Source organism: Bubalus bubalis, chromosome 2 (assembly GCF_019923935.1).
Source record: "Bubalus bubalis isolate 160015118507 breed Murrah chromosome 2, NDDB_SH_1, whole genome shotgun sequence".
NCBI lineage: Eukaryota > Metazoa > Chordata > Mammalia > Artiodactyla > Bovidae > Bubalus > Bubalus bubalis.
Genome location: NC_059158.1, coordinates 52,589,476 through 52,615,927, shown reverse-complemented (window position 1 = coordinate 52,615,927; position 26,452 = coordinate 52,589,476). Strand labels below are relative to the sequence as shown.

Sequence of the window (26,452 nt, the reverse complement as noted above, 5' to 3'; positions counted from 1 at the left end):
TGGCAGCTTCATGCTCTCCTGTGCTCCTCTTGTCCTGGGGCTCCTTCCTTCTCAGGCTCTCTTGATAGATCCTTCTTGTCTCTGAACTCTTCCCTTTCCTGTCTACTCCTGCTGCCTGGGGTTGTGCATCTTCTGTTCATGGTAACATCCACATTGTGCCTCCAGCCTGGACCTCACTGCTCAGCTCTGAGCACCTTCTTTGTTTTTCTCCTCCATGGTCACATCTCACATGAAATGCCCAAAGCTTCACTCTTACTTTTCCTCTGCAAACATGTTCCACCAGATGTCCCCTTTGCATTCAATGACATCTCAGGCAGAAAAACCTTTAGTCTTCTAGGTCTGTCTTTCTTCTCACACCCAGATCCAATCCAGAATCAAACTCTGGCCACCCTCACACACCTTCCCCCAGAGCCCCATTGTGTGGCTGCCCAACCCAGTCTGATCTTCTTCCTGGACTCCCAGGCTCAACCCTTGGCCTTCCACTAATTGTCTACCCAGTTGTCACTAAGGCAGACCATGTCATTCGTCTGCTCCATCACTGACATGTCGTGGACCGCTGGGCTCCCAGACACACTTCCTCACAGGCTTGTCTGGCTCTTCTTCCAGGTATCTCTCCTTCATCCCAGAGGAAAAGCTTCCATTCCATTCTCATTTTCTCTGTGAAATACTGCAAATACTCCCTTTTTGTTCTAATCTTTTCATCTGCATAGCATTTTTCATCCTCTAACATACTATTTATTTTACTCATTTTTTTCCATTTATTTTCCTTCTCCTAGCATAATTTACTTACCATAAAGGCAGATCATTTTTTCTGTTTTATTTTTCTCTATATGTGTTTCTGTTTTATTTGCCTCTATAAAGAGTCAAGGAAGTGTTTAATATATAATTGTTAAGAGAATAACTGAATATTCTTCTCCTCTTTATCAGCAAGCCACTGTGATGCCCTACCTCTAGTTCTGGTTCATCCATTCACTCTCATACCTGCTGGTATCAGCCAGACTCTGCTGCTCTTGGCTTCTGTCAAGCTTTGTCTGACTCTTACCAGCAGAAAGTACTCTTCCACTTCTTGTATCCAGAGTCCTTCTGCTTCACATCCTGAGACATAGTTGTTGTATTCACACCCCTAACTCCCTTCTACACTAAGCTTCTAAGAGCCCTACCAGATCTGTGGCTCTCACTCAGTATGAACACAATCTCTTGTACCTGACAGGCCCAAATACCTGCCTGAAGGAACAGACTCAAAGAGTTTAAGCCATCTTTAAATCTCTGCAGCTGATGGGGAGAGCCAGGAGACTCACAGTGAAGTTCCCACTCTGTGCATCCTCACTGGCCACCTTTGGAAAGAGACCCTGGCACACCGTTCTCCCCACTGAGGCTGCCCAGCTGGTGCATATATGGATGGGTGGGGTATGCTATGCTCTTGGTGTCGGGTGCCTCCTTATTCATCTTTGTGTCCTAAGTGTCTAAGAAGGCCCTCTGGAATGTTGGAGATTGAACTAGGATGGTAAAAGTGCATGATTAAGCCACCAAAGGAACACCTGCTTGAGAGCCTGAGGGAGAAGCACAGTTTTTTAGCAGGTGCAACCATTGTTCACAAGACATGGTGTGACAATAGTCATTCGCAGCTAACACATTGTCAAAAGCACAGAAATAGCAAAATTAAAACCACTAGTCAATAAAATAGTCATTAGTAAGATTCTTTTTGGTATACATAACAATTCACAAACTGAGGGCTCTTAAATCAGCAGTGAAATAAAGCTCAGAAATATATTGTTATAGGACAGCTTATAGTGAAAATGCAAGGTTGTTTATTCTTTACAATTATTTCTTATAGCATTAGAATTTTCCTAGTAATAGCAGATTAGTTAAATGTGGTTACCTCATATTCAGCTTAGTTTTTATTTATGCTTTTCCCTCAAGGCATTTACAAGAAGTGGCCTAAGTTAAGTTTCATTTGTACTGCAGAAGAAGTTAAACTGTTTCACCTATGTGGCTTAATTCTTTTTGTCTGCTCAGTACATTTCAAGTCTGGTCTCTATTTAATATTTAACTTTAATATTCTTTAATAATTGGCCATTCTTTCACCAAACTGAGAGTATGAGTGTTACTTTCAGTTGCCACTGTTGACATAGTCAGATCAGAGTCATGTAGCCACAGTTATCGACTGCTGAGTTGTCAGTGCAGAGGGCCAAGTAGTCATAGTCGTCATCTTTTGCATAGCCAACATTCAATTCGTCCAGCTGTCTAATCCCAGTGGATACTGTTTGACTTTGTGACTTCCTGCTAAAAGACATGTAAAGCCCTGGAGAGGATGCAGGACACTGGAAAGGATAATATAATGACTATATGGATTGAAAGGATTGAAAAATTCCCCAGAGCAGAGATTTCCAGATATCATGGTTTAACCAACTAAATAAATCAAATGGGTAATAATCAAGTGCAGATTTTAATATTCTAGGTCAATATACAATTTTATGGATGTTGTGTAATTGGGTTTCAATTTTTTCTGAGTTACATAGATACACATGATGTATTAGCACTTACATATATTCATGATTACATATATTCATTGTACAGGAGACAATGACCAAAACTATTACAAAGAAAAAGAAATGCAATAAAACAAAAATGGTTGAGGAGGCCTTACAAATAGCTCAGAAAAGAAGAGAAGCAAAAGGGAAAGAAGAAAGGGAAAGATATACCTAACTGAAAGCAGAATTCCAAAGAACAGCAAGGAGAGATAAAAAAGCCTTCTTAAGGGAACAATGGAGTGAAATAAGGGAAAACAATAGAATGGGAGAGACTAGAGTTCTCTTCAAGAAAATTAGAGATACCAAGGGAACATTTCATGCAAAGATGGGCACAATAAAGACCAGAAACAGTAAGTAGAAGAGATTAACAGAAGTAACGGTAAGTAACAGAAGTAGAAGAGATTAAGAAGAGGTGGCAAGAATACACAACAGACTGTACAGAAAAGGTCTTAATGACCCAGATAACAATGATGGTGTGGTCACTTATCTAGAGCCAGAAATCCTGGAATGTGAAGTCAAATGGGACTTAGGAAGCATTACGGTGAACAAAGCTAGTGGAGATAATGGAATGGTAGCTGAACTATTTCAAATCCTGAAAGATGATGCTGTGAAAGTGCTGCACTCAATATGCCAGCAAATTCGGAAAACTCAGCAGTGGCCACAGGACTGGAAAAGGTCAGTTTTCATTCCAATCCCAAAGAAAGGCAATGCCAAAGAATGCTCAAACTACTGCACAACTACACTCATCTCACATGCTAGTAAAGTAATGCTCAAAATTCTCCAAGCCAGGCTTCAGTAATACATGAATTGGGAACTTCAGATGTTCAAGCTGGTTTCAGGAAAGGCAGAGGAACCAGAGATCAAATTGCCAACATCTGCTAGATCATGGAAAAAGGACCAGAGCTCCAGAAAAATATCTATTTCTGCTCTATTGAGTATGCCAAAGCCTTTGACTGTGTGGATCATAATAAACTACAGAACATTCTATGTTCTCCTCTAGGAGTTTTATAGTTTCTGGTCTTACGTTTAGATCTTTAATCCATTTTGAGTTTATTTTTGTGTATGGTGTTAGAAAGTGTTCTAGTTTCATTCTTTTACAAGTGGTTGACCAGATTTCCCAGCACCACTTGTTAAAGAGATTGTCTTTAATCCATTGTATATTCTTGCCTCCTTTGTCAAAGATAAGGTGTCCGTATGTGCGTGGATTTATCTCTGGGCTTTCTGTTTTGTTCCATTGATCTATATTTCTGCCTTTGTGCCAGTACCATACTGTCTTGATAACTGTGGCTTTGTAGTAGAGCCTGAAGTCAGGTAGGTTGATTCCTCCAGTTCCATTCTTCTTTCTCAAGATCGCTTTGGCTATTCGAGGTTTTTTGTATTTCCATACAAATTGTGAAATTATTTGTTCTAGCCCTGTGAAGAATGCTGTTGGTAGCTTGATAGGGATTGCATTGAATCTATAGATTGCTTTGGGTAGTATACTCATTTTCACTATATTGATTCTTCCAATCCATGAACATGCTATATTTCTCCATCTGTTAGTGTCCTCTTTGATTTCTTTCACCAGTGTTTTATAGTTTTCTATATATAGGTCTTTAGTTTATTTAGGTAGATAGAGGATAACATAGGCAAAACACTCTCTGACATACATCACAGCAGGATCCTCTATGACCCACCTCCCAGAATATTGGAAATAAAAGCAAAAATAAACAAATGGGACCTAATTAACCTTAAAAGCTTCTGCACATCAAAGGAAACTATAAGCAAGGTGAAAAAGCCTTCAGAATTGGTGAAAATAATAGCAAATTAAGCAACAGACAAAAACTTAATTTCAAAAATATACAAGCAACCCCTGCAGCTCAATTCCAGGAAAATAAATGACTCAATCAAAAAGTGGGCCAAAGAACTAAACAGACATTTCTCCAACGAAGATATACAGATGGCTAACAAACACATGAAAAGATGCTCAACATCACTCATTATCAGAGAAATGCAAATCAAAACCACAATGAGGTACCATTTCATGCCAGTCAGAATGGCTGCTATCCAAAAGTTTACAAGCAATAAATGATGGAGAGGGTGTGGAGAAAAGGGAACCCTCTTACACTGCTGGTGGGAATGCAAACTAGTACAGCCACTATGGAGAACAGTGTGGAGATTCCTTAAAAAACTGGAAATAGAATTGCCATATGACCCAGCAATCCCATTGCTGAGCATACACATTGAGGAAACCAGAATTGAAAGAGACACATGTACACTAATGTTCATCACAGCACTGTTTATAATAGCCAGGACATGGAAGCAACCTAGATGTCCATCAGCAGATGAATGGATAAGAAAGCTGTGGCACATATACACAATGGAATATTACTCAACCATTAAAAAGAATACATTTGAATCAGTTCTAATGAGATGGATGAAACTGGGGCCTATTATACAGAGTGAATTAAGCCAGAAAGAAAAACACCAATACAGTATACAGTACTTGGATGCAATTTCAAAAATGACAGAATGATCTCTGTTCATTTCCAAGGCAAACCATTCAATATCACAGTAATCCAAGTCTATGCCCCAACTAGTAACGCTGAAGAAGCTGAAGTTGAACGGTTCTATGAAGATCTACAAGACTTTTTAGAACTAACACCCAAAAAAGATGTCCTTTTTGTTATAGGGGACTGGAATGCAAAAGTAGGAAGTCAAGAAACACCTGGAATAAGAGGCAAATTTGGCCTTGGAATACGGAATGAAGCAGGGCAAAGACTAATAGAGTTTTGCCAAGAAAATGCACTGGTCATAACAAACACCCTCTTCCAAAAACACAAGAGAAAACTCTATACATGGACATCACCAGATGGTCAACACCGAAATCAGATTGATTATATTCTTTGCAGCCAAAGAGGGAGAAGCTCTATACAGTCAGTAAAAACAAGACCAGGAGCTGACTGTGGCTCAGATCATGAACTCCTTATTGCCAAATTCAGACTGAAATTGAAGAAAGTAGGGAAAACCACTAGACCATTCATGTATGACCTAAATCAAATCCTTTATGATTAAGTGGAAGTGAGAAATAGATTTAAGGGCCTAGATCTGATAGATAGAGTGCCTGATGAACTATGGAATGAGGTTCGTGACATTGTGCAGGAGACAGGGATCAAGACCATCCCTATGGAAAAGAAATGCAAAAAAGCAAAATGGCTGTCTGGGGAGGCCTTACAAATAGCTGTGAAAAGAAAAGAAGCGAAAAGCAAAGGAGAAAAGGAAAGATATAAACATCTGAATGCAGAGTTCCAAAGAATAGCAAGAAGAGATAAGAAAGCCTTCTTCAGCGGTCAATGCAAAGAAATAGAGGAAAATAACAGAATGGGAAAGACTAGAGATCTCTTCAAGAAAATCAGAGATACCAAAGGCACATTTCATGCAGAGATGGGCTCGATAAAGGACAGAAATGGTATGGACCTAACAGAAGCAGAAGATATTAAGAAGAGATGGCAAGAATACACAGAAGAACTGTACAAAAAAGATCTTCACAACCCAGATAATCACGATGGTGTGATCACTGACCTAGAGCCAGACATCCTGGAATGTGAAGTCAAGTGGGCCTTAGAAAGCATCACTATGAACAAAGCTAGTGGAGGTGATGGCATTCCAGTTGAGCTCTTCCAAATCCTGAAAGATGATGCTATGAAAGTGCTGCACTCAATATGCCAGCAAATTTGGAAAACTCAGCAGTGGCCACAGGACTGGAAAAGGTCAGTTTTCATTCCAATCCCAAAGAAAGGCAATGCCAAAGAATGCTCACACTACTGCACAATTGCACTCATCTCACACACTAGTAAAGTAATGCTTAAAATTCTCCAAGCCAGGCTTCAGCAATATGTGAACCATGAACTTCCTGATGTTCAAGCTGGTTTTTGAAATCAGGAACCAGAGATCAAATTGCCAACATCCACTGGATCATAGAATAAGCAAGAGAGTTCCATAAAAATATCGATTTCTGCTTTATTGACTATGCCAAAGCCTTTGACTGTGTGGATCACAATAAACTGTGGAAAATTCTGAAAGAGATGGGAATACCAGACCACCAGACCTGCCTCTTGAGAAATTTGTATGCAGGTCAGGAAGCAACAGTTAGAACTGGACATGGAACAACAGACTGGTTCCAAATAGGAAAAGGAGTACGTCAAGGCTGTATATTGTCACCCTGTTTGTTTAACCTATATGCAGAGTACATCATGAGAAACGCTGGACTGGAAGAAGCACAAGCTGGAATCAAGATTGCCGGGACAAATATCAATCACCTCAGCTATGCAGATGACACCACCCTTAAGGCAGAAAGTGAAGAGGAACTCAAAAGCCTCTTGATGAAAGTGAAAGTGGAGAGTGAAAAAGTTGGCTTAAAGCTCAACATTCAGAAAATGAAGATCATGGCATCTGGTCCCATCATTTCATGGGAAATAGATGGGGAAACAGTGGAAACAGTGTCAGACTTTATTTTTCTGGGCTCCAAAATCACTGCAGGTGGTGACTGCAGCCATGAAATTAAAAGATGCTTACTCCTTGGAAGGAAAGTTATGACCAACCTAGATAACATATTCAAAAGCAGAGACATTACTTTGCCAACAAAGGTTCGTCTAGTCAAGGCTATTGTTTTTCCTGTGGTCATGTATGGATGTGAGAGTTGGTCGGTGAAGAAAGCTGAGCGCCGAAGAATTGATGCTTTTGAACTGTGGTGCTGAAGAAGACTCTTGAGAGTCCCTTGGACTGCAAGGACTGCAGTCCATTCTGAAGGAGATCAGCCCTGGGATTTCTTTGGAAGGAATGATGCTAAAGCTGAAACTCCAGTACTTTGGCCACCTAATGCGAAGAGGTGACTCATTGGAAAAGACTCTGATGCTGGGAGGGATTGGGGGCAGGAGGAAAAGGGGATGACAGAGGATGAGATGGCTGGATTGCATCACTGACTTGATGGACATGAGTCTGAGTGAACTCCGGGAGTTGGTGATGGACAGGGAGGCCCGGCGTTCTGCGATTCATGGGGTCGCAAAGAGTCTGACACGACTGAGCGACTGATCTAATCTGATCTGATCTGAATGCATATATATGGAATTTAGAAAGATGGTAACAATAACCCTGTATACGAGACAGCAAAAAAGAGACTGATGTATAGTCTTTTGGACTCTGTGGGAGAGGGTGAGGGCAGGATTATATGGGAAAATGGCATTGAAACATGTAAATTATCATATGTGAAATGAATCGCCAGTCCAGGTTTGATGCTGATACAGGATGCTCGGGGCTGGTGCACTGGGATGACCCAGAGGAATGGGATGGGGAGGGTGGTGGTGGGGAGGGGTTCAGGATGGGGAACACATGTGCATCCATGGCAGATTCGTCAATGTATGGCAAAACCAACACAATATTGTAAAAAAAATTAAATAAATAAAACTGAGATAGAAACATAATAAGTAAATAAATTCTATTTAGCGTCTTACTGAGTCCTATAGCCTGCCACACAACCTCTTAGAGAGCTGTGAGGAACTGCTCCAAAGAGGTATATATATGATATACATGATTTTTGACTAGAGAATGAGTGCAGACAATCAAGCATACAATTAAGTAAAAGATTACCTGGTTCATTACCACAATGAACAGGTAGTTCAGTTAATGATTTTATTGCTTTTTCATGCATGGGAAGATGCTAGAATATTGGTTTATTAAAATTCTTCCTCAGATATGCATCTAACTATCTAAGGGTCTGTTTTCCAAGGCATGGAGTGCTTCATCCTGTGTTTCATCCTGAATTCCTTTTGGGGCACACCATTGGTCAGTGGGGGCTTCCTAGGTGGCTCAGGTGTAAAGAATCAAGCAGGAGGCTCAGGAGATGGAGGTTCCATCCTTGGATTGGGAAGATCCCCTGGAGGAGGAAATGGAAGCCCATTCTAGAATTCTTGCTTGAAAAATATTGTGGACAGAGCAGTCTGGTGAGCTACAGCTCATGGGATCACAAACAGTCTGACATGACTTAACAATTAAACATGCATGCACGCACATCAGTCAATGACTGCAGTGCTAAAAACTTGATCCTTGTAGAACTGGGGGTGGAAAATGATCTTTATTTTATAGGTCTATACAACTTTTTTAGGGTGAATGACAATACAATTTGTTTGCATGTATAAATCTTCTAGTTCAGATTCTCCTCTCTAGTAGTAGAAAGATTGAAGAAGTGGTCTTTCACTAGTCCTTTTACCTTTATTGTTTCATCCTCGAACCCCTCAAATGTCCCCCCAACACACTCACACATACACACACAAGCGAGAAAGGTGAATTTTGTCCAGGTAACAAAGACACAAAGTCACTATGCCTTAAAGGAGATAGAAATAAAAACCTGAAAGTTGGCAAACCATGCATCCTCTGCTCCTTTCTATCCTGTTACTACCCCTGTGTGGCTCCATTCTCAAAGGCATTGCTCTCCTTGCTCTGCAAGGGAGCCAACAGGAAGATAAGGGCAGAAGCATGGGGAAAGGACAGGGAATAGAGAATCTGTCCTTGAAGGAGTTTTGTAGAGCTTCCTATGACATTTCAAGTTATATTTCTTTGGCCTGATCCTAATAACATGACTGCACATAGTCACAAGGAAACTCCAGAAATGTCATTTTAATTTTTTATAGTGTGTTCCAAGCAGACACCTTTGTATGTCATTACTGAGAACAGAGAGGAAATTAAAGACAGGGAGACAACCAGAAAGCTCCTCCCCCACCCACCCAGAATGTGTGGGGTTTCATTCTCTGGAGCGTCCTTGCATTTTCCTTTCCTTCTCCACCTACCCTACACTAGCTTTCTCTCTTCCTCTTAATCTTCTAAAAATATCTTATTTTTGTGTATCCAAACACACTTTTCCTGCTCACAGGAAAGAGGGAGAGCAATTAGAAGACTAACTGACTTGCCTATTCAAGTTACTGAGTATTGTGAAATGAAATATTTCCTGCTATATTGGTGGGCAAGAAATGTCACAGTCACCAGTGATTTGGGGCTTCCAATGTGAATGAGAGCCCTTAAAAGGGAACATAATTCCTGCAACCCAGCAGATGCTACCACCCTCCTCAATTTTTGCTGAGGAGCTTGAGGGGATGCAAGAAACAGTCAGCTGCCACACCTGCTGCCCTGTAGAGTGAACAAGGAGAACAAGGAATTGGGGGTGTAAATAATCAAGAGACAGTATTTGGCCTAGATGGCTGAAGTACACATGAAAGGAGTAAATTCAGTGAGCCCAGAGACTTGCATCTTCCCATACATAGAAGAATCCTAAATTCCCTAACTGGATACCTGGTTTTCCTTACTTGTTTACTTAACAATAATCTTTGATATTCAGACTACCTGCCCCCTTTGTTGCAAATTTGTATATATTCTGATTCCCTCTCCTGCCTCCTTGGAGCAGTTTTCTCAGGGCTACTGAGATACTGCCTCCTGGGCTTGGAGTCCTTAACATTAGAACCAAATAAAATAACCCTCTACTAATTTTTAGTTGACACTTTCAAGGGTTGAGGTTTCCCTGGTGGTACAGATGGTAAAGAATCTGCCCAAAACATGGAAGACCATGGTTAGACACCTGGGTAAGGAAGGTAATCTTGCCTAGAGAATTCCATGGACAGAGGAGCCTGGTTTCACTACAGTCCATTGGATGGCAAAGAATCAGACACAACTGAGAGACTAACACTTTCACACTTTTTCACTTTTCATTTTCATGGATTTGAATTAGGAAGATATGAGTCATATTCTAACCCTCTGACTGTGTGTTTGCTGACTAAAATGAGATCATAGTTTTAATTGAACATAAAATTTCCTATGTGATTCTAAGCAGTGGAATAGGGTTTTGTTTGTTAGTACGTTGATATTTAATTTCCTTCCGAAAGGAGCTAAACTTTAGTGATAGTTACAATATTATCTCATTCAAACAAATGTTTAGAACATTTAATATTGTCTGGGAAGATACCAGCCTATGACAGTAGAATCAGTAATTTAATATTACTATACTAATATTAATATTAATAATACAGGAGAATCAGTAATTTAAAGGCAATTTTAGCTGAAAACAGTGCCCTGGTTATCAAGGCAGCTGTTCTTGCACTTTACAAAGTGCTACAGGTATCTTTGGAATTTCCAAAGAGTGGTACAAACCAGGCAGAGCCCACCTACCCCAGTCCATCTCCATTTCATCTGTATTCTATGCATTAGGTTTCTATATAAGATATGGCTTAAAGAAAGATTTTTACTGCTTTTAAATATTTGATCTCATTGTTCCCAGCTCAAAATCCATTTCTTGTGGACATTACAGCCTTGAACATCCTTAGACTTTCAGGAGCTGGTGATGCAGGGTAGAAAGATATGGGACATATGTGAAAACTTCTGCTAATTTGTCATCATCACATATTTTTGAAAACCTTAATTAAATCATTTGGAAACATTACAATGATGTTTGAAAAATAGATCCTCAATATGAGTGAGATTATATTAGCAAATATCTTTGTTTCCCTGGCAGTCACAATCTATGTGTATAATTGAAAATTACTTCATTGTATTTTTAGTCATTTAAATTTTGTTTTCTAACTCTTAAGTCTTTTTTATTGTGTAAATATATTTGTTTCCTGCCCCCCCCCTCCAAAAAAAAAAAAAAAAAAAACCCTGAATATTTGTGTCTAGGTCAAGCAACATACACTGAGGCAATGATCACCGAGTGACAAGACTTGTTGGGTTTGCACATCACTGTTGCACCACAACTTTATTGTTTGTTTCTATTAGAATCCTCCCAGTGGCCTCATGTCATCTTCAAATATTTCATGGAACAAAAAAGAGAGAAAGCATTTGTAGTCTTATTGTTATTAGAAAACTCCATCTTTTCTTTCTGGCAAATCAGCAACTTAAAAAAACTCACACTGCTACAGAAATAGTTAAGGGTTCCACTCTAAATAAAATATTCTAAGAATTTATTTCTCTCAGCATCTGTTTCTTCATTTTCCAACTCATATTTCTTCATGGCAACAAAATACCGAATAAAAGTTTCTCCTAGAGCCTGTCTCAGACATTGATCTTCCTCTAGTGCCATGAGGGCATGTTCCAGTTTTAAAGGGATCTCAGAAGGTTTGGACTGATGAAGGTCTGTGCTGTTCTCTGGACCAGACAAAACACCATCATCGCTGTAAAGTCCATCCAAGCCTGCAGCAACAGTGGCGGCCAACACCAGGTAAGGATTTGCTGTGGCTGAGCCCAGTTTATTTTCTATTCTAGTGCCTTTCTCACCATGACACTTAATATTAAAAGCACAGCTGTTATCATTGTACCCCCACGTTGTCGGCACACTCTCCTTCAGGTCTTTACTCTCCTTAGAGTAGCGCTTCCTGCAGCTAACAGCAGGGGCCATCAAGCAGCTGAGGGCAGCAGAGTGCTTTAAGAGGCCTGCCAACCATTTTTTCCCAGGAATCGTGAGCTGCTCAATTCCAGAATTGCTACAGAACATGTTTTTCTTCTCATTGACATCCCAGAGGCTATGAGACAAAATTCCTGAGTTACAGAATCCAGTCTCGATGAAAAAGCTGGTGATATAATTATACTTCCTTGCCACTTCTTTGACAGCCATTCTGAGGGTAAATGCATTATCAGCTGAACTGATGCCAAATTCAGGCAGAAAACAGATTTCCATCTGGCCAGGCCTGGTAGAGGAGGAAAAGCTCTCAACATTGGCCCCAGTGTGATACAAACCATCCACGAGTTCCTGGATGAACGGCTGGTCGTGATTATTTAGCAGTGCTGAAGCAGGAAGAGATATGGTTTTTGAATTGATAATTTCAGGTACACCAAAAATGCAAAAATCATAGATGAAAGCAGAGAGCAGGGAGAAGCCAGCATCCTGCAGCTGGCTTAGCTGCCTTTTGGCGATGTGCCTCGGGGAGGTCAGAAGAGGCTCCCCGGTCACGGTGAATGTGTCACAGATCACCCTGGCTGTTCTCTTGGCCCACGGCAGAACTCTGAAGGTTGATAGCTCTGGCATCAGGACTATGTCACTATTAAAACACGTTGCTCTAATGTGATCCACTTCATTGTCCTTAGGATTTGGTATCAATTCAAGATAACCTCGGGGCATGTAAACACCATGAATCACTTTTTCCTAAATAAGTTAAAGGACAGAGCAATCAACTTTTGAAACTTGAAACCAAACAAAAAAGTCGGGGGATGGGAAGTGGGAGTGGGAGAGCATTACTAATGAGAAAAAAAAAAAAAAAAGCTTCATCTGTTAGTTGAAACTAGCTTATTACAGATACATTTTAAATAGTTTAAAATAATATTCTCAAAGGTAATTTATAAACAAGTCAATAGCTTTAGCTTTTGGAAACTTTATATGCTCATGCAAACAGCACTCATAAATAAAAGCTATAGCAATAAAGAAAATGTCTTTATAGTAAATGAAAAAGGTAAAATCTAAAGGAATTATTTGAAATGATCATAACCAAAAGTACTGTTTAAAATCACTTTTTATCACATGGCATAGTTGCTAATACTGCAGATAAGGCTTTATTTCAACTTATTCTATTGTAATCCTCCAAAAAGAGTCAGTAGACCATCTGCAGTCCTTCTCAGAGAGCTGACTGTGATCACACACAGGACACATGGGACAGAGGATCCAGGGTTGCTGACTATGGTGCTTCTCTCCTCGCTCACCTTTACTAACGAGCAAACTACCTCATAGGCACAGAGTTCCAAAAACCTTGCCCATGAATGTGCACCTAAGTTATAGTTTCCAGAATATTGTAGCCTTCAAGTCAGCATGACTTGAGTATCACCAAATTTATTTCTAGTCCTAACTTTGTCATTAATTGCTTGTGTGAAGTTAGGCAGGTCATGGTACTATATACATGCCTCAGCCTCCATATCTGTGAAACAAGTGTTAGACTAAATGATTGCTAACGCATTTTCTGGTCAAATATCTGTTGGATTCAATGGATTTAGTTCTTATTTAACTTTTCTATGTACCACACAACTGGGAAATAATGAAGTATGAAGTTGAATAGACAGATAAAAATTTTTCTAGAAATTGTGTGGTAGGAATATCAATAAAGTTTCATGTGTTGAAATTTACATTAATGGGTAGAGAAAAAGCTGACTATAAAGTTCAGTTCCCATGATGTCAGTGAACATGGTGAGGTTAATTCTGCAAGCCAATTTGGTTTTTATATTACCTCTAAATCCCAAAGAGCATGGCTACTGAGGAGCAGCTGGTACTAGAAGATGTGACTCTTCTGTATTTGGTATTGAGTGACTGCCTCCTTCACTTTCCACCATCTCTACACATTTTCAAATGCCATTTGACTTGTATGATCTGAATCTGCCTTTACCAGTAATAAAGTTGATAAGTCAAGCACTATTCAATGACTGTTTAATTTTTCAACCTACTCAAGGACCTGTATATATAAATTTCATGTGTATGTGTGTAGGCAGATCTAAATAATTTTTTTAAGATACATGTTTGACTTATTTGGAACTCTTTAAAAAATGTTTTGAAAAATTCCAGTTTTACTCAGTGTTAAGCAAATTAGAAAGTTACAATTTAATATTGAAAGTAGTATTTAAATAATAACTTTTGGGGATGCTTAATTTTGATACTTTTGTATAATACTGACTGATGTCCCTTCCTAAGAAATGTTTTAATAACACAGTAATCACTTATTAAAATAAACACATGACGTAAACTAAAAACAAAAAAACAACTCATCCCAAATATCTGAAAATGCAGTATTTCTTAACATCACTATTTTTGAAAACTTAATAATATTTATTAAGTCATCAAACCTTCTTTTTATATTTGCTTCTAAGTCTTCTGTCATAGTTTTCTCATATCAAACAAGGTTTTCAGTTTGAATTGCTGTTTAGAGTACAATAAAATTAGAAAGAGTAATAAGGACCATTCACTTGCAAATGAATTGAATGAAATGACCTTCAGTCATAACTACTTGCAAAACTCACTTGGAAAAATTGTGCAGGGATACTCTTAGACCTGGACACACCATGGAGGTCTGTTGCTTCAAATCGCACAAATTGAAGGTGATTTTTGGCCATCTCTTGTTTAATGTGCTTCATTCTAGAGGAAAGTTGAGGTGCAGTAGGAACTTGAGTGTTGTCCCTGGTGTTATCTGTAAAATAAAAAAATTATCTGAATCATTAGATCATGACGAACTGAGAAGTAAAATGAGGCTAAAGAATAGGGAATTAGTCATTATGATCATTAACAGAAGCATCATGTTTCCATGTCTTTGTCTTAGAGCTGGAGATCTTACCTTTTTTAGCCTGCCTTTGCCATATTCCTGAGAACATAGTCTCTAAATAGCCTGAGAGATTATCACTTGGGATGAGGTTCAGTCTAAGAGTATTTGCTTAAATAAACAGAAGCATTATATGGAAATACTTACTGAAAATATCTTTGCTTACAGAAATTAAAATATATTTCCCTCACTGCTTTGGCACCATATAAGATGTATATAGATAAGTATCACTGAAAAGACTTTGAGCTTCTTTGAGTTTCACTATTTTTGAAAACTTAATGATATTTTTTAAGTCATCAAACTTTCTTTTTATATTTACTCCTAAGTCTTCTGTCATAATTTTCTCATATCAAACAAATCATAATTTCATAATTGCAATAAGAGGAAAAAAGATAGCTCTGTGAATTGTAATTATTCAAGGCAGAACTAAAATTAACAGTATTAATTATAATTAGCTTTGCATTTCTATTGGGTAAATAAATGCTGTTTGGGAGCTGAAAGTATACATTTAGCTCCTAGGGGAGCAATAATGTGTACTGGTATTCCCCAAATAAAAAGTTCCTGTTATATTAAAGGTAAAATTATTATTATTTTTTTTTTTCTGTTGGTTTGCTTTTTTATTTCCTTTGCTTTGGCAAAATGGTTTTATATCTTTATAATAGCATCTGAATCTAAGATATCTACATCTATTTGTTAAATTCAAAACTTGCATAAGTGAGAATATAAAAGTGTTTTTTGTTTGACTTAGTATGAATAGAATGCTACTTTTCTAATTTAAAAAAATAGATATGCAACAAGCAACAAAGGCTTACTGTATAGCACAGGGAACTATAGTCAATATCTTGCAATAACCTAAAATGAAAAATAAGTTCAAAAATAACATGTATATGTATAACTGAATCACACACAAAAAAGAATTCTACTTTTTGAAATTTAGTAATGTTTATCTTTTGCCAGTTTTTCTAAATGTCCTATGGACATTTAATAACAAGGTATGAGATACAAAATTTTAAATATATTTGTGTAGGATTTTAACATAAATTAGCTAAATATAAATCTATTATATTTAAATTATTAATAACAACATTCAAGAGGCTCCTATTCTTATTTTTTCTGCACTTAACAAAATGTTCTTAGAGAAATGTTAATGTGTCTCACTATGGTTATATATTTTTTTATTTTCCCTTATATTTCTTCTGATTTTTCCTTTATGTGTCTTTGTTTCTTTGTTGTTAAGATGTCTAATGGTTTATCATGTCTATTTTCTCTGTGAATGAAGTGAAAGTCATGCAGTCATATCCGACTCTTTTCAAACCCATGGATTGTGTAGTCCATGGAATTCTCCAGACTAGAATACTGGAGTGGGTAGCCTTTCACTTCTCCAAGGTATCTTCCCAACCCAGGGATCAAATCCAGGTCTTTGACACTGCAGGCAGATTCTTTACCTTTTATCATTAAAAATATTCATCTTTGTTTCACTTAAAATAAGTAAATAAAATTTAAATAAAAGTTTTTTCAAGAATGAGAGTGTAGAAGATGAAAAATATAGACCGAGTATTCAGTTTAAAAAACTTGAAAACTAAAATATATATATTGATTTCATGACTTTTAAGATAGTCTACAAATTCTAAAACTTTAGAATTAGAAGAGACTTTGGAGATAAATCATCTAATTTAACCAATTCATTAGCTTGAATCCCAGAAAAGTACAGCCAGGTTCCCTGAATCACACTCTTTGTCCTTCACCAAAATTGAAACTGGAATCCAGACCTTTTGATTCCCAGTGGTGGCTCAATACCATAAAACAACTGAATGTATGTAAAGCATACGGAAAGCTCAGACCCACAGCATGCATCACAAATACTAGATATTGTCTGAACCTTTAGGTGAGGCAACGGACTGTAATGATTTGGCACAAACACTGAAGCTCATCTGCCTCCCTGCATACCCTGCCTTTGCCTTGGTGACTTTTCTTATCTCGGCTTTCTTATGTGCCTCAGCTTTCTCCCTGACACAATATTACCTACTTCATGAGCTAGTTATGATGATTAAACAAGTTGCTTAAGAGTTTCAGGTAGACAATAAGCACCATATCAATGCTTCTTAAATCTATCAATTTGGCACAACTACTCTAACTCAGGTAATGGTACCATGATCATGTCTGAATCTGAATATATCAATCTATCATATCACTGACATTGCTGCTGCTGCTAAGTCGCTTCAGTCATGTCTGACTGTGCGACCCCAAAGACGGCAGCCCAACAGGCTCCTCTGTCCACAGGATTCTCTAGGCAAGAATACTGGAGTGGGCTGCCATTTCACTGACATTGAGCAGCTGTAATTTTAAAACGATGCTTGAATATCATTTTTTGAGATGTAGTTAGGCTTTTAAACCAAAAGACCGACAGTTGAAAAACACAGCTTAAGTAGATTTTAAGTATATGAAGCATGTGGAAAACAAGTTACTTGTTCTATCTATGCAAATATATTAGGAATGCTGTCTTGTCACTGATAAATTTCGCTTCTCTGAGGCTCCATAGGCTTCATAACTACCTCTATTTAACACAAACAAGCTCTAGCAGTTACATTGTTTTATGCTAAATTAGCAGTTGCTGTGTTTCCAACCTATTATGAACTATTGGGTGTTGTGCCCAAAATGAATAATTCCCCTTAAAGAAAATAAAATGTATAGGCACTTTAAAATATGGAAAATTTCAGATAATCAGTATTTTAAATGTAATAAGCAATTATATGTAAACTATAAATATATTAACAACATAAAACTCTTATTGAAGAAATAAAGTCATCTTACTGGTTAACCAATAATACAGTCACAGATAATCTAGTTCTTTGCTTTATCTGTGTCTTCTAAGACTACTACTGTTCTGAAGTTTGTGTGTATCTTTTCCTGTATGTTTTAATTTTTTACAACACATGTACATGCTCAACATATTATATTGCTTTGCATTTTAAAAAATCTATATAAATGTTTTCCACTCAAAAAAAAAATAAAATTACTACAATAATTAATTTTATTTTCTCTTATTTTAAAATAAGAGAAAGATTTATCCACTCAATATAGTTTTTTATTGTTGCTGTTGTTACCACATACTATTTATACTGGACATATATCTAGGAAGCAGCCAGAAAAAGAATGACACCCTAACAGAGCTTTATATTATTGAGTGAGAAAACTATAGGCAATAGACATGCCATCAAATGCAAAGGGGGGATAATTTACCATGGTGTAAGTGCTGAAAAAAATCACCTGAAGTATTAATTCTATGAGATTTGATCAGAATGTGGACAGGTAAAACCTCTGATTCACTCTAAGATCACCAAGTTGCACTATGTCTGGGCAGTGAGTGTACCTAGAGCTGCCATAACAAGTACCACAGACTGGAGGCTTAAACAGATATTTTCTTCCAGTTCTGAAGGGTAGAAATCCAAGATCAAGGTGTCAGCAGCATTGGTTGGTTTCTTCTGAAGTACTCTCTCCTTGGCTTGTAGATGGCCATCTTCTTCACATGGTTTTCCCTCTGCATGTGTGTTTCCTAATCTTCCCTTCTTATTGAGACACCACACCAGACATATTGGATTAGGGCCCATCCTACAGATCTTGTCATTGTTGTCCAGTCACTCAGTCATGTCCTACTCTTTGCAACCCTATGCATTGCAGCACACCAGGCTTCCCTTTCCCTTACTATCTCCCAGAGCTTACTCAAACTCATGTCCATTGAGTTGGTGATGCGATCCAACCATCTAATCCTATGTCATCCCCTTCTCCTCCTGCCTTAAATTTTGCCCAGCATAAGGGTCTTTTATAATGAGTCAGCTCTTCACATCAGGTGGCCAAAGCATTAGAGCTTCAGCTTTGGCATCAGTCCTTCCAATGAATATTCAGGATTGATTTCCTTTAGGCTTGACTGGTTCTCAAGAGTCCTCCAACACCACAGTTCAGAAGCATCAGTTCTTCAGTGCTCAAACTTCTTATGGTCCAACTCTCACATCCATACATGATTGTTGGAAATACCATAGCTTTGACTAGTTGGACCTTTGTCTGCAAAATAATGTCTCTGCTTTTTAATATGCTGTCTCGGTTAGTCATAGCTTTTCTTCCAAGGAGCAAGTGTCTTAATTTCATGGCTTCAGTCAGCATCTGCCATGATTTTGGAGACTAAGAAAATAAAGTCTGTCGCTATTTCCATTGTTTCCCCATCTATTTGCCATGAAGTGATGGGACTGGATGCCATGATCTTTGTTTTTTGAATGCTGAGTTTTAAGGCAGCTTTTTCACTCTCCTCTTTCACATTCATCAAGAGGCTCCTTAGTCCCTCTTTGCTTTCTGCCATAAGAGTGGTGTCATCTGCATGTCTGAGGTTATTGCTATTTTTCTTGGCAATCTTGATTCCAGCTTGTGCTTCATTCACATGACATTTCACATGATATACTCTGGATATAATTTAAACAAGCAGGGTGACAATATACAGCCTGATGTACTCCTTTCCTAACTTGGAACCTTGGGAAACAGACCTTATTCAACATTATTCATCAATAATTATGTCTCTTAACACTCTGTCTTTAAATATAGTCACCTTCTAAGGTACTAGAGATTAAGACATCAACATATCAATTTTGAGAAGACAGAATTCAGCCTATAATAATATACTGACCAGTTTCCATTTTCTTCACCACCTGCCATATTATTTAATACATGTTTACTGTCTTTCCCCACTTTCATGTCAGCTCCAGGAGAGCTTGCCTATTTATTTATTTACTCAATGCTATATCTCCAGTACCTATAGCAGAACAGATATATCACAGGCACTCACTGGCTATTTCCTTCATAATTTAATAATTAATGTGATTTAATTAATTAATTAATGCATCTTGTGTGCTTTGATTTTGTCTAATTAAAAAGTAAAATTTGGCACCACGTGTTTTGATATGTATCCTAAGTATCAATTTTTTAATTTATAAATTTAATTCTTTTACCAAATATGAGAGCCTTATTCAATCAAATTTCATTTCCAAGGCATCAACTAATCTGAATTGTCTGACTTTCTTTTCTTCAAATAAATCATACTTGCTTGTAACAATTAAATGTTTTGGTCAGCCCTTCCCAGATGTAAGCTGAAGAGCAGGCAGAAATTTGCCAGCTCAGGGGTTATTTGTTTTCTTACAGTGTGGCTCTTGGGTGGTGTTTTCCTTTCTCTTCTTCTCAGAGAATTAATAAATTAAATCATTGTTCTTTTATAGAGGAAATGCAGGATAACCTGGCATGAAAACCAGGACAAAAACAATAAAAAGTCAGAGTGGGGGGAATTGCTTCTTGAAAAAATAGTTTTTAATAAATTCAAAGTAGTTATTACAGAGAAGAAAATATCCAGTATCGTGCATCGAACCTGGACTGGCAACTTGTTTCATACATGATATTATACATGTTTCAATGCCATTCTCCCAAATCTAATACAATTATGTAAAGTTTAAAAATAAAATAAAATTAAAAAAAAAAAGAAAATATCATGTTGAAATTCCTTGCATTTATTTTTAAGGATTGACTTTAATATTTATTTTGAAATTATTTATTGGTGGTTTGTTTGGAGTTGTGAACTTTCTCATGCTTAAGGCCTATAAAAAAATCTATCTCTGGGCCAAAGCAGAAGATTCTGAATTAACCAAATTGAGTCAATCAATAATTGTATTTACACCCCTTGTCATAGTTGATTGGTGCAAAGAGAGCTCATGACACAGTTCTCTCCTCAGATATTGAGACTAAATTCCATTTCTCTCTTATGGCTGAAACTACATAAAACAAAAGCCACAAACTTTGGAAAAGCCAATGAGACCAGCAGATGTTTTCTCATTAGCCTTCCTAGGATTTTGTAAACTTTTAAAAATTAGTTGACATACATATTAGAAAATTTCATATAAAGATCTTGAGCTCAAGTTTCTCTTGAAGAAAGAGAAAGATTTGGAACACTGGGTGAACATTTCTCCACCACAACCATTGGCTGGGACTCTGGGGTGGCCTTCAAATGGGGTATGTATGCAGCTTCTAAATCATGGGTTGGCAAATGTTTTCTGTAAATGGGCACATAGTAAATATTTGCAGCTTTGTAAACCATGCAGTCTGTGTTGGTTGACATGTCATCTCTGTCATTATAGACTAAAAAGAGACATAGAAAATACAAGTTTATTTACTGAAACTGGTCAGTAAGCTGAGCTTGCATCTGGCCATAGTTTATCATCCTCTGCTCTAGTTTCCTCATAGCCTGCACTCACTACTTTCTCACCAGCCCATCTCATTCATCGGCATTATCTGCCTGGCCTCTGTGGTATTTGTATTAATATAATAGACATTGATACTTAGAGGCTGTTGGTGCTCATGTTCTTTGCTTCATGGAGAAATTCATGAAGCCACAGAAAATTGTAGAGATGAGAGATTATATGAATTTTCCCCAAGGTGTTGATACCCAAAACCCCGGAACTTATAGAATATGTTAAACTGCAGGGAAAATGGGACTTTGCAGATGTAATTAAGGTTATGGACTTTAAAACAGGAATATTGTCTTGGATTGTTCAGGTGAGCCCTTAAAAGGATAGAAATTTAGTCAGCTGTAGGCAGAAAAGATGTGTGGAAGACAAAGAGTTCAGAGGAATTCCAAGTGTGAGAAGGATCTGAGGCACAACTGGCTCAGAGATATAGAACCAGAGGCTTCCAGGAGCTAAGAGCCACACCAGTTGGCAGGCAACAAGGAACAAGGAACCTCAGTCCAGTGACTGCAAAGAACAGTGTTCTCCCAACAATCTAAATGGTCTTGGAAGGGTATTGCTTCTTGAGTCTCTGGCTAAAATCTGAGAAGGACAACACCTTGACTTTGGCCTTGCCATACTTGAAGTAGAGAAATCAACTGTGCCAGCCCAAACTTCTAGTGTACATAACTGTGATATAATGAATTGTGTTCTTTTAAAATGATAAATGTGTTCAGAGACAACAGAAAACTAATATATATGGAGTCCTGATACTGTTCACACTTTGCCTCTTTGTCATCCTTAGGCCTTATATGTAATAGAGAATTTTACCTTGCCCCAGAAGAGCTCTGGCCTTTACACTTAGCCCTGGTGGGTAATACATAATCCCTTAGTATGTCCTGTCTGATGAGGACAGGATGTCTTTGGTCTGTGGCCAAAGTAGAAAGTCCAGCAATGTTATTTATTATTGAGTCACGTGGTATCAACTTGACCCCAGTGGGCCTGGAGACTGAGATCAGCTGTGTGGAGCTGACTGTGGAGTTGACTGTGGAGCTCCAATAAAGACTGGGCACACCAAGGCTCAGATCAGTGTCCCTGGTTGGCAATACTTCAATTATTTTGTTGCAAGTCATTGCCAAGAGAACAGTGCTGTCCATAACTTCATTAGGAGAGAACAAATGGGAGCTACATGCTTAGAAGTTCCTTGGACACTTTATCATGAATCTTTTCCATTGATTGGCTTTAATCTGCATATTTTTTCACTGTAAAAAACCATAATCTTGAGCATAATAGCTTTCAGTGAGTTCTGAATTCTTGTAGCCAATTACCAAAAAAAAAAAAAAAAAAAAAAATTAGGGAACATCTCATCTTGAAACTGGTATCAGAAGCGTGAACAGCTGGTAGATACTGTACTTCTAACCTCACACCCTGATACATTTCTACTTTTCCAAACCTTGTTTCTTCATCATGAATTCCCATGTGGAATAAATAGCTTTTAAATTATTTTAAATTAGTATCTATCTCAAGGATCCCAATTTTTTGACCAATAAACTCATAGGCCAAAATAGCTATGTTATTGTTGATAACCCACAAATTTAGAATAGCAGAATTTCTAGTATCTGACCTTAATTTTAGGTCTTTCATCAATTTTGCATTTATTTTTGTGTGTGGGGTTCTAATTTCATTCTTTTACATGTAGCTGTCCAACTTTATCAGCACCCCTTACTGAAGAGTCTATCTTTTCTCCATTGTATATTCTTGCCTCCTTTTTCACAGATTAAATGACCATAGGTATGTGGGTTTATCTCTGGGCTTTTTATCCAATTCCATTGATCTATATTTCTATGTTTTTGTGACAGTAACATACTGTTTTTATTTGTAGCTTTGTACTATGTCTGAGGGCTTCCCTGGTGGCTCAGTGGTAAAGAATCTGCCTGCTAATGTAGAAGACATGGATCCGATCCTTGGGTTGAGAAGATCCCATGGAGAAGGAAACGGCAACTCACTCCAGTATTCTTGCCTGGGAAATCCCATGGATACAGGATCCTGGCTGGCTACAGTCCATAGGGTTTCAAACAAGTCAGACAAGACATAGTGACTAAACAAATACAACACTATAGTCTGAAGTCAGGGAACAGAGTTTGGAAGAATCTCTTTTTCTTTCTCAAGATTGTCCTTGGCCATTTGGAGTCTTTTATGTCGCCATACAAATTGTGAAAATTTTCATTCGAATTCTGTGAAAATGCTATTGGTAATTTGATAGGGGTTGCTTTGGATCTGAGGAGAAGGCAATGGCACCCCACTCCAGTCCTCTTGCCTGGAAAATCCCCTGGGCAGAGGAGCCTGGTAGGCTGCAGTCCATGGGGTCGCTAAGAGTTGGACACGACTGAGCGACTTCACTTTCACTTTTCACTTTCACACATTGAAGAAGGAAATGGCAACCCACTCCAGTGTTCTTGCCTGGAGAATCCCAGGGACGGGGGAGCCTGGTGGGCTGCCGTCTATGGGGTTGCACAGAGCCGGACATGACTGAAGCAACTTAGTACAGCAGCAGCTTTGGATCTGAAGATTGGCTTCAGTAGTCATTTTGACAATATTGATTCTTCCAATCCAAGGACATGTTATATCTTTCTATCTGTTGTGTCATCTTCAATTTCTGTCATAAGTATATTATAGTTTTCAGAATACAGGTATTTTGTCTCTGTAGGTAAGTTTATTCAAAGGTATTTTATTCCCTTTGATGTGATGGTAAATTGTATTGTTTCCTTAATTCTCTCTCTGATTTTTCATTGTTAATGTGTAGAAATGAGAGAGATTTCTGTGTATTAATTTCGTATCTTTCAATTTTACTGAATTCACTCATGAATTTTAATAGTTTCATCTTTAGGATTTTCTTAGTATAGTATTATATCATCAGCAAAAACTGACATTTTTACTTCTTTTCCAATTTGCATTCTTTTTCCTTCTTTTTCCTCTCTGATTGCTGTGGCTAGGGTTTTCAGAACTACATTGAAAAAAACTCTTAGAGAAAAGCATAGGCAAAACACTCTCTGACATAGCAATATCTTTTTTGATCCACCTCCAAGAGTAATGAAAATAAAAACAAAAATAAACAAATGAGACTTAATTAAACGTAAAAACTGTTGCACGCTAAAGAAAACCATAAGCAAAAAGAAAAGACAACTCATTGAATGGGAGAAGATATTTGCAAATGAAGCAACCAACAAGGGACAAATCTCCAAAATATACAAAAAACACATGCAGCTCAATATAAAAACAAACAAACAACCTAATCACATAATAAGTAGATCTAAATAGACATTTCTTCAAAGAAGACATATAGATGGCCAAGAGGCACATGAAAAGATGGTCAATATCAGTAATTATTAGACAAATGCAAATCAAAACTGAAATAAGTTATCACTTCACACCATATATCCAGAAAAAAACATACATGCACCCCCAAGGTTCATTGCAGCACTACTTGCAATACTAAATGTCTATTCATGGAGGAATTGATAAAGAGGTGGCACATATATACAATGATAATTATTCAACTATAAAAAAGAATGCAATAATGCCATTTGTAGCAACATGGATGAATCTAACAATTGCCATACTGAGTGAAGTAAGTCAGACAAAAACAAATATCATATTATATTGCTTATATGAGGAATTAAAAAAATGGTAAAAATGATCCTATTAACAAAGCATAAATTGAGTCACAGATATAGAAAACAAACAGGGATATTAAGCAGGGAATGGGGGATGGGTAACTTGGGAGATTGGGATTGACATATATGCAGTGCTGCTGCTGCTGCTGCCAAGTCACTTCAGTCGTGTCCGACTCTGGAAGCCCACCAAGCTCCCCCGTCCCTGGGATTCTCCAGGCAAGAATACTGGAGTGGGTTGCCATTTCCTTCTCCAATGCATGAAAGTGAGAAGTGAAAGGGAAGTTGTTCAGTCGTGTCCGACTTTTCACGACCCCATGGACTGCAGCCTACCAGGCTCCTTCGCCAATGGGATTTTCCAGGCAAGGGTACTGGAGTGGGGTGCCATTGCCTTCTCTGCTATATATAAAAGATAGCTAATGAACCTACTGTGTATCACAGGAAACTCTACTCAATACTCTACAATGACCTGCATGGGAATAGAATCTAAAAAAGAAAAAAAAAAAAAAGAATAACAGATTTTCACTTTTAGAAGACTTGAGAGATCATCCATTGCAACTCTTCATTTTTCAGGTGAGCAGCCTACTGGGCAAAGAAAACTAAAGCATTTTTATAAAGTGATAGGTGTATAAATTACAAGTATTCTGACTCCCAAGCTAACATCCAACATCACATTATCATTAACTCAGATACAATTTTGAGATTAGTGGCTACACCCATAAAACAGTTTGTTCCATAGTCCTTACCAGTATCACTGGAGTTTGGGTGAAATTCATCACCAGGATCACTGATTAATGTTGGAAGGGGCAATGGTTTTATTGCTACTGTCTGATCTTTGGAGTCCTTGTCATCTGGTGTCAAATGAGATTCAGGAGAGCCAGGCGCCATGACTGGTTTGTTGGTATCCCCCAGTTTGTGGCACACTCTGAGGTTTCTATTCTTTTCTGTAGAAACAAAAAAAAAGTGTTAAGACCTTCTGCCCATTTTTGATTAGGTTGTTTTCTTGATATTGAGTTGTATAAATATTTTGGATATTAATCTCGTGTTGGTCATGTCATTGTAAATATTTTCTCCCATTCCATAGATTGTCTTTTGTGTTTTGTTGATGGTTTCCTTTGCTGTGCAAAAGCTTTTAAATTTAATTAGATACCATTTGTTTATTTTTGTTTTTATTTCTTTTGCCTTGCTCTAAAGAAAATATTGATTGATGTAAGAAAATATTGTCACAATTTATGTCTTCTAGGTGTTTTATTGTGTCATGTTATTTTTAGGTCTTTAAACCATTTTGAGTTTGTTTTTGTGTATGGTGTGAGGGAGTGTTCTAATTTCATTGATTTATATCCAGCTGTTCAGCTTTCCCAACACCAATTGCTGAAGAGACTTTTTTTCCCCCTTCCATTGTATAGGCTTGCCTCCTTTGACAAAGATTAATTGACCTTAGGTATGTGGGTTTCTTTCTAGGCTCTGTATTCTGTTCCATTGATATGTTTGCCTGTTTTTGTGCCAATACCATGATATTTTGATTACTGTAGCTCTGCAATATTGTCTGGAATCTGAAAGGATTAGACCTCCAGCTTGTACATTTTCCTCAGGACTTTGGCAATACTGGGTCTTTTGTGGTTCCATATAAATTTTAGAGTTATTTGTTCTGGCTCTGTGAAAAATTTCCTGGATAATTTGATAAAGTTATG

The 26,452-nt window shown here is 37.7% G+C and overlaps 1 protein-coding gene across 1 annotated transcript; it reads right to left on the bottom strand.

Moving 5' to 3' along the window:
* Positions 1 to 11,165: 11,165 nt before the first annotated feature.
* LGSN (lengsin, lens protein with glutamine synthetase domain) lies at positions 11,166 to 25,718 on the bottom strand (the record flags this gene model as incomplete). The annotated part of the gene is made up of 3 exons (XM_025264013.3): positions 11,166 to 12,687; positions 14,541 to 14,707; positions 25,508 to 25,718. Coding segments are annotated over 3 exons (1,578 nt in total), but the record flags the coding sequence as incomplete, so codon positions are not given.
* Between the last annotated feature and the right edge of the window lie 734 nt (positions 25,719 to 26,452).